This window comes from Candoia aspera, chromosome 2 (assembly GCF_035149785.1).
Source record: "Candoia aspera isolate rCanAsp1 chromosome 2, rCanAsp1.hap2, whole genome shotgun sequence".
Classification (NCBI taxonomy): domain Eukaryota; kingdom Metazoa; phylum Chordata; class Lepidosauria; order Squamata; family Boidae; genus Candoia; species Candoia aspera.
Window position 1 is genome coordinate 243355453 of NC_086154.1, and position 9508 is coordinate 243364960.

General features: G+C 49.9%; 1 protein-coding gene across 2 annotated transcripts in view; it reads right to left on the reverse strand.

The window, feature by feature from the left end:
- Nucleotides 1–7802, reverse strand: part of ISL1 (ISL LIM homeobox 1) — a 56872-nt gene extending 49070 nt beyond the window's left edge. For both annotated transcript variants that reach the window (XR_010067355.1, XM_063295679.1), the window contains exons 1-3: nt 7438–7802; nt 6135–6324; nt 1342–1601 (exon numbers count right to left, since the gene is read on the reverse strand). Coding sequence is in view for 1 of the 2 variants with exons in the window: in XM_063295679.1 (XP_063151749.1) it covers nt 1342–1601; nt 6135–6324; nt 7438–7465 (478 nt within the window). In the remaining variant the exon portion in view is untranslated. The remainder of the gene's footprint in view (nt 1–1341; nt 1602–6134; nt 6325–7437) is intronic.
- Between the last annotated feature and the right edge of the window lie 1706 nt (nt 7803–9508).

Genomic DNA, 9508 nt, shown 5'->3' on the forward strand with positions numbered 1-9508 from the left:
ATCCTGATTTGGGATTTTGCCACTAATTTTCTTTGGATTCCAAGACTTATTATGGAGAGAAGCAGCTTATCTGGAAAGAATCTTTTACACTATATACGGGGATGTAATGTGGAGACAGCCAGTTTGGTCTAGTGGTTAAAGTGCCAGGCTAGAAGCCAGGAGACTGAGTTCTAGTCCCACCTTAGGCAGGAAGCCAGCTGGGTGACCTTGGACCAATCACACACTCTCAGTCCTAAGAAGGCGGCCATGGCACACCACTTCCAAAAATCTTGCCAAGAAAACTGCAAGGACTACACCAGGAGTTGACACTTAATTTTTGCTTAGTTTTTGAATGCTGCCCAGAGTCACTGTTGTGAGATGGGTGGCAATATAAATTATTTAAATTTGAAAGCACCCCCCCCCCAAATCAAAGACCTCTGCTGCGTATCTCATTGATTTGAGTGGAAGATAGTCTGGCAGTCGTGGACAGCTTATTTCAGGGGCATCTTTCTTAGGCACATATCAGGATCCAGCCAAAACTAAGCAAACTTCATGGCCTTTAGCTTATGTATGTCTACTATGATTATAACTGCTTAGAAATAGCTTCATCCTATTTATTTGTTCTGAACGTAAAACTTGGAGTGCAACAGAGTTTGCTCTTGACTACTGGACCTGCAGCTTTTCCCTCCTTTGATGGAGAAGTCTCAGGTCCTGTTTCCATCTCTAATTCCAGGCATTTTGTAAATCAGACTGTGAATAATGGCACCTTATGACACAATGGAGCCTCGTGTGGCACAGAGAGGTAGGCAGCAGTATTGCAACCAAAAACTCTCCCTGGTAAAATGAGCACCCAGCTTTCTGGGGAAGGTGACCACTGGGGAAGGCAATGGCAAACCACCTCACTCTATAGTCTGCCAAGAAACGTCCCCCCAAAGGCTCAGACGTGACTCGGTGCTTGCACAGGGGACCTTTCACCTTTCACCTTTTCATGACACAATGAAATGAGTTAGTCTTTAAGGAGTCCTAACTTTGCACAGTGAAGTGGGCCGTCATTTTGCAGTCCCAACCACAGGATCCCACCATTCCTTGAGGTCCATCCTTCGTGCTCCCGCAGAATACTCATTTCTCTGGAAGAAGCTAAAGATAGTACTGGGCAGTGAAGGGTTAGGCTGGGCCTGGAGCAGTGTTTCTCAACCTTGGCAACTTTAAGAGGTCTGGACTTCAACTGCTGGCTCGGCAATTCTGGGAATTGAAGTCCAGAAGTTGCCACGGTTGAGAAACACTGGCCTGGAGAGACAGAATGGATGAAAGGGGCACAGCTCCCCTTTCCAACCCAACCCCTCCAAAGGGGCCCAAGAGTACCTGCCATCTGGAGCGGCCTGGCGGGGTGCAGGGGGCTGAGGGGGTCCCCGGCGCCGAGGCTGGCTCTTTCTACCACGTCGTGGTCCGCCCGACAAAAGAGGCCGTCCTCTCGCAGCGCGAACTCGTCTCCGGGAATGAGCTGGCGGCTGCAGGCCACGCAGCGAAAGCACTCGATGTGGTACACTTTGGACCGGGCGCGCATCACGAAGTCGTTCTTGCTGAAGCCGATGTTGCACTTGGCGCACTTGATGCCGTATAACCTGAGGCCAGACCCCGCCGGGAAAAGGCGAGAAAAGAGAGGAGAGAAAGGGAAAGAGAACAAGGAGGAGGAGAGAGGAGGAGAGAGAGAAGGGAAGAGAAAAAAAAAAGATTTCACTTTAGGCCCCTGTTCGAATTAAGTCCTTTTTCGACCTGCTTTCGAAGGCAGACAGCGCATTTGTGCAGACAGCCCAGAGTAACCTTTTCCATTGAATCGGTCTAGCTGGCGTTCTCGCTTGTTTAAATTGGGGTGGGGGGTAGGGGGAGGTGAGGACCCCAGGAAGATTTGGAGCTGTTGGAAAAGAATCGCGGGCACCGGTGCACTGCCCGCCCAGCGGGGAAGGGGGGAAGGGACATTGCGGGGAGGGGTGCATTTTTTAATTTTGTTAAAAAAATAATATTTTGGTTTTTATTTATTCTTGTGCATCTCTCTCTGTCTGCCTCGCAGCCCACAGTGAGAACTGCCCTATAGATCCCAGGGTAGAAGCTAGGATTTTCCACGCGGGTGCCAAAGCAACCCTTAAAAGCACAGCCGCCCCGCTGTGGCTCGAATGGCAGAGAATGACAAGGAAGGGAGTCACCTACGACGAGGGAGATTAAAGATTGTAGTGTAAAGTCCTTTTGGGGAGGAAAAAACCCCCCTCATCCTTTCAAAACACACACGCGCGAGCTGGTTCAAGCCGGGGCCACTTCAAAGCAAAGCTCCGACGAGCCTCATAGGCTATCTTCGCTTGTAAGGATTCGCAGAAACCATATGCCTTTGCTTGCTAGCCTGGCCAAGATCCCCGAACAGAGTCCGAGATCCCAAGGAGAAACGTTTCTCTTATGGAGTGGGCCAGAAACGCAATTTCGGAGGCAGCCTTTCGCGCGAGCACAGGCTCTGTTTTCGAGACTAAGGCTCAAAGGGCTAAAACATGGTAGGAAGATCGCGATTAGTAAGAGAAACTATACTTGAACTTCCCCAGCTTGTTTGGTTTGTTGCTCATGGAAATCCTGAGCTGAAGCCCGTTCATTAATTTGTAGAAGGTATCCGGTGGGGCACTAGTCTCCCGGGGTTTCTCGTTCTGCATTAGCAAAACCAAGAGGTGAGGCCTACCTTTTCGCCCAATGCTAAGGCTTGCCTACTCGAGTGTAAGTCAAGTCCACAAGGGCTCACAAGAACACTTAACTCTGGTTCTTTTTTAGAGAGGGAGGGAGAGGGAGAGGGAGAGGGAGGCGCGGCCGCGAAAAAACCCGCGGTTTTATTTTTGCACTCCCGACTACCTATAAGCGCAGCGAATAGTTTGTTCGAGTTAGCTCAGCCTTCTCTACCTCTGACCGTAGAGCTACCCTTTCGGAAGCAGGGGGAAAATCCTACAGTACACCAAATCGGGTAGGCAAGCTTTCCTCCAAGATAGATCCGAAGCGTTTCAAGAGCAGAATCCCAGCTGCACGCACGGAACATGCCAGCCACTTCTGGAGTATATAAAAGACGCTTCTCTAAACACAGGTAGGTTATCACTGTGCAGCCTCTCTTCTTAAAAATAAACCCGGAGGAGAAACAGAATGGGTAATAATAATTATAAAGCCAAACCTACCGCTTTTGTTTTTTTAAAGGAAAGAAATCATAGGGCTGGCTTCTGCCCTGGTCTGGGGAAGAAGTACACGAAAGGGCAAAGATGAAAATAGCTCCCTTTGGAGAACGTTTCTTGGGAGCCGGCAAGACTCTCCAGGTCCTTGAACCAGCTTTTCAAGCGTAAATCTAGCCCCTTGAACTTGACTTACATTTGAGTAAGCAGGCCCGAAATAGCGTTTTGCCTTGTAGCTGCAAAGGTCTGGGGTCTGCTTTCAAATAACTCGACATACAAAGGAGGCCGGCTGAGTTAAATGCCGCAATCCCAAGCAGGAATACTGGGGCAGGAATACCGCAGGCGCCAGTGGCATTTATTTCCAAGTCAACCTGCAACTAGAATTGAGCTACAGAGATGTTGGCGAGGGGACAGACAAATAATGGATGGCCGGCAGATAGCGTGCCTTGTGCCTATTAAATTGTTTGTTCCCGTTGCCCAGCCCCGTTTCTGGTTTTGATTCCCCACCCCACCCGACGAAGGAAACCCTTGGGTTTTGAAAACGCGTTCAGCGGCCTTCGCCTGCCAAACGGAGGACGACCGACTAGCCGACTTTTTGGAACCAAGGCCGGCAAAGAAGCCGGGGAAAAGTAGATCTCGTTCTCCGGCAGCCTTTCTGAGGGCGAAAACGAGTCCTGTTCTCGCCAGATATCGGAGGAATTCTCGTCGGCGACATCCAGTCTTCGCCTTTCAGAATTGCGCCCCAAGTCCTAAACGAGGGTGGGGGTAGGGGGTTGAATCCAAAAGGAACGCGAGAGAAGATTCCGATCCAGCGAAAAGTTGCTACCGCAACAAATACACACACGCCAAGATTGAGCACCGTTTAAAACGCACACACACACACACACACTCTCGCACGCAACCTCCTGCCATTACTTGTTGGGGGACCTTAGGCAGCGCCCACTCCGTCTGGATTGTGTCCTCGGCGCAGGCCCGCCTCAAGTCGCCAACCTTTGCCCCCTCCTCAAAGATCAAATCCACCAAGAGTGCACAGTAGCTCCCCGTCTATTCATCCCCCCGACCCCCGGCCGCCACCGAAAAATCGCTGAAATAAGAACTAAAGTCTTCTTCCCCTTCTCTCTTTTTAAATATTTATTTGTCGGTTTAGCTGTCAGGTCAGCGGTGGCCAAAACAGCAGTGGTTTTTTTTTTTTTTTTTAATCAGCTCCCAGATTTTCAGGCTAGGAAGGAAGCTGTTTCCATTATCTAAATGTACCGATTGTTCGCCAACAGCTGAGGGGCAATTTGATCTCCTCTGTCCAATTCATCAAGGCAGATAAGATAAGAAAGGATAGGCAGCTCAAGAGCGCCCAAAGGGTTAATATTTAAAAAGATTAAGGCCTGTAATCCTACCCCCGCGCTTACCTGAGAGTAAACGGGACTGAAAAGACTGACTCCTGAGTAGACCTACCTAAGGGGGCCCTGCCAACAAAGTCTTTGTGTTGGTTTTGGACCCCCCCCCCCACCGAAGCAATTTGCTTTCTAGAGAAACAGAGGAGGCTCTTTTATTATTTAATTACCGTTGCTACTATTTTAGCTGTTCTCTACCTTTCTCCCCATGAGCCAGGGGTGGTTTGCAAATGGGAAGCCCCCTCCCCTATCCCTTGTTTATTTTCTAAAAGGTGAAAGGGCCTGTTAGGATGGACACCAGTGTGGTGGTTATTTTCATTTCCTAACGCACTTTCCTGAAAAATAGAAAATCACCCGCGCAGCAGCGAGGCCCCCCGAACCTCCCACCTCATTTCAATTATACACTTAATTAGCTAGAGTTCAGGGGAGGGGCGCTTATTATTTAAAGAAAGAGGGCTGGATCCATCTGAATGGCAACAAATTGTAGACGCCCCCTGCTCCCCCCTAAATATCACAAGCCTTAAACTAAGTCCTACCAGAAGGGCCAAAAAAGCTGAGCGGGGAGACATCCCCCCCACTCACCCGGATTCTCAAGGCACTTACTCGGTGCCTCGGATCTTTCGAAGCTTTGGGCCCAGAGACCCCAACTGTCAGTGGCTCTCCTCTGATTGCCCTGCAGAGAGGTACACACATTTCCTACCAAGCCAATTTAGTGGCCATGGAACATTTTTTAAAAATTATTTAGAATCACACCCGGAGTAGACAGCCCTAGAACACTTTCGGTTGGAAGTGTGGTTTGTTCTATGTAGGAGACATATTAATATTTTATTTTGGGAGTGTGGAGGGGGCAGAAGAGGAAAAGTAAATTTATTTCCCACTTGCCTACATTTAAAGCCAAGAAGTTAAGCAGACTATAGCAAATCAGCTTTCCCTGAGAGACCTTACTCAGTTAGCCAGGAAGTAAATGCACACATAGAAAAGAATGCGGCAGAAGGAGGTCTTCAGCGAATGTCTGATTGATCCTCCAAATCCTGAAGATCTTTTCTCGGGAGTATGGAGAGAACCACTTACTTCCAAACCGTCGTGTTTGTAGAGATGGAAGCTTACTTTATTTTTAAGAAAGGGGAAAATATTTTTATGCAACCTGCCTCCACCTCGTACAGATTAAAAAAAAAAAACTAAAAATCAAATAAAAAAGCGGGAGGACCCCATCACTCGATAATTATCACTGTCTGCACCTCCTTATTTCATTTCCCTCGGCCCTCGCTGTTTACTATTCTTTCTTCCCCCTTCTGACCACGGATACGCGTCTGCCACTGACTTCCACCATGTGTGTCTGTTCGCGAACGCGTGAACGGTCCTTTTTCAGTGGTATTCTAGGCTTTTGATGAGGTGAGCTACAGCTCACGCAAGATTCTGCCGTAAGAAACAGGTTCGCTGTAAGTACCAGAAGAATCTCGGCTGTTTGGTTTGCAGTGAACTAGCACGGCCGTCCTCCCCACTTCCCCGGATCTACAGTCGCCATAACTCCTGCACGAGGGGGGGGGGGGAGATAATGCGAGAGAGAGAGACTCCATACCTGATATAGTCTCGCTTACAGTAGGTTTTCCCATCCCTTACAAAGCATGTACAAGTCTCGTCCAAATACTGGTTACATTCCGCGCACTTCAAACACGCCGCGTGCCATTCCAAATCCGGGGAAACTCGCAGAATATACTGGTCGTGGATTTGATTGCCGCAACCGACGCACAAGGAAATCAGCCGTTTTTCTGAAAGGCAAAGGAGGAGAAAAGACATAATTGACGAAGCGTTTGCTCTCCTACTGAGATAAACGCATTTTATTAGCCCCCGTCACCCCGCGTCTGAGGCTGGCTCGCTGGCTGCTTTTTGGGAAACGCGTTGCTGCCGTGGCGGTTGTTGTCGCGTTGCATTTTCGGGCGTGGGGGGGGGAAGGGAGGAAAAAAGAGAAGGAGAGGAAGGGGGAGGGAGTGGGTGGAAGAGACAGAGCGGCGTTTTAGGACAGCAGTTGGGATGAGGACGTGCGTGTGCTCCATCAAAGGCTTTCTTCGTTGAGAGAGAGGGCGGAACGCAAAGTTAAAGAAGATTCGCTGGGTCGGAGAAGCGTGCACATTCTGCGCGCTTTCCAAGCAATCCAAACAACGCTCTGGCGTAATTTGGAGGTGGGGGAGGAGTGGGTCAGTAAACACACAAGCGCTGGCAATATGGTTAATTTTACATAACTAGGGGAGCAGAAAGCGCCGAGAGTCCCAGCTTGAGAGCTTTGAATTGTCGACTTCACCCTTTTTCTGTTTGTCCCCCTCTTGCCAGAGGCTGGATTCAGCCGGCGTGGCGGCAATGTGGCGGCCAAAGAGGGGGCGGACCATAGGCCAGGTCCTGATCCGAATCAAATTTGGTTGGGGGAGAAATCTGCCGTTGTTCGAGAGAAAATTGCGCCCTTCGAGAGTAGGGCGCTCCTGGACATCCGAAGGGTTCATAGCAACGCCGCAGCTTGCTCAAAGTCACTGCCAAGACTCCGACGGGCCTCTGCACGGGACCCTTTCGCTCCCCCCCTCCGGCAGGACATCATATCCCTCTGCGTATTGGAGGGAAGCGCGACTTCCACTGATTTGCAACGGAACTGGTTTTCAGTACGTAAAAACAACGAGGCGTCTGCCCACTCCGGTTTTGACGCTCCCTCCTCTATACCCCCGACTTTTTAAGCTGCGGCTTTTCCCTGCAGGAGAATCGACCCCGCTAGGGAGCCTCCAGCATCACGCACCGGGTCCTCCTGTCTTTCTATCTGTTCGCTGCTTCTACTTCGACCTAATAACAACGAGGAACAGCTAATAACCGATCGCCGCAGTTAATCATCGCTTTCTTACTTTTCGGTGGGTCGCCCATATCTCCCATCTCTATCAAAGGGTATAGTGTCCACAGTGAAATGGTGCACGGTTGCGCTGGAACTTTCCCGAGACGAAAAAATAAACCGGCGGCTGCTTTTGCCCCGTGGGGAGAAGATGCTGTCAAGGGATGGCAGTGATGATGCTCGATCTGCCGCCGCGCTGAGAATCAGCCTCAGGGAGGCGGGATGGCCGGACGCCCTCCTTCTGCGGCGAGAACGGCTCCGCTCGAAGCAAACCACCCCCAGGCTGCCGGTCCTGGCAAGCGGGAGAGCGGCGGAGGCGCTGCCCAGTGCGTGGAACTCCGCGCGCCCCGACCACGAGCCTCTTCCTTATCTCTTACTCAAAGTTCTCTGCTCCAACTCAGCTCGCTCGTCATTGGCCGACGTAGGCCGCGGGGACGTCAAACCTGCTCCCTTCTGATTGGCCGGAGGAAACACAGAAGCAGCTGTTCTGATTATCATATTTCAGGGGCTGGAGATCTGGCGAGGCGGCGGCTGGAGAAATCCGCGACAGACGCAGAGAAATACGGGGAGGGGGGATGGAACCAGAGGCAACTTTTCCGCTCCTCATTTGATTTCTTTTCCCCCACTCTTAATCCGTTTTTACTTCCCCCCCGGCTTTGCATCAACACGCCTCCCCTTTCATTGGCTTAAAGCAAGCAGCTGCCTTTTGCCATCCTCTCTCCCCTACAGACGCGCAGGATTTTTTGAGAAAAAGAAGGAAACGAGACGTTTATTCTCCGAACGCTTCTCCTCCCTCAACTATGCAGGCTGGGGAGAAAAATATGGATCAGGTGACCGATCAAATATTGTGGGAGGAAAAAAGAGGAGGAGAAGGAGCGGCGGATTAAAAGCAATGCAATCTGATTTATGCCACGAAAAGGGGGCAATAAAGGCTTAGCCGGCTAGATTTTCGCCCGCTATAGTTTTTTTTTTTGGGGGGGTGTCATTTTTTGTTTTAATTATTATTTAAGGCGAAGGATAAAAGCGTTAGCGAGACTCCGGTTGACAGGACATTGACATCGGCTTGCTCCTGCTGCCGTAAATGTCCTGTTTCCCTCGGTTCTCCAAAGCAACTGTTTGCTGTTTCCTCATTCCAGTATTGGTGACATAGACGCCAAGGGAAGGGTGGTAGCGTCGCAGCTACCCGCAGGTGTTTAGGACTTGACAGTAGTCCATTCCCCCCCACGGCCCCATCCCACCCTTTTTTACACAGGTAAAAATTCTCCCTGGAATTTCAATGAAATTTACTCCGGAGGAAGCGGATAGGCGAAGGGAAAACGCTAAATCGAAAGGTTTCCTCCAGTGGCTACACTATTTTGAAGGAAAAGTAGGAGGAAAATCTTACTACAACTACTGCTATTATCTGCTGCCTGTAGATTTTCACAGGAAACTGGCAGATACGTAGTTTCCCCAATCAACACTACTGGTGCTTCTACTACTCAGCCTTTTGCTACCGGTAGGAGCCTGGAAGTACTTTACCACTTCAGTTCTCCGACGATTAGGAAGTGTGAAAGCCTTGCAAGACCGTTTCTGACTTCTTGACCATCTCCGTAGACGTGTGTGGAAACACCACTGGCGTCCTAGAGTGAGACTCGAATCTAATCTTAATCACTGTATTAAGACTAATGCCACCTGATCCTAAACACCCATAGAAATTGCATGTGGTAATATGCCGTTTCATGGTAAAGGGAACATAGCGAAAAGCAACCATCCTTTTGGTGACATAAAGCATGTCTGCGTTGCTGTTATAACGACACAGTGGTGGTTGGATGACGCTCTAAGACATTATAAATCACCATTGAGAAGGTGGACGTTGATTTCTCCTGGACGGCAGAGAATCATCCCGACAGTGGGCAAGAAGTGAGGTTCAGCTGACATACACGCACCATTTGCTCCCAGAACCCCCCCCCCCCCCAAACGACGTCAGTATGAGTGGACTTTTTGACTGCTACAGGTTTAGGGAAATTTTGTTTTTTTAATGCTGCATTACTCTACCCAGCGGTTTGCCAGGACTTCAAGGGCGGTGCTTTCAACCTCGCTTGTCTATA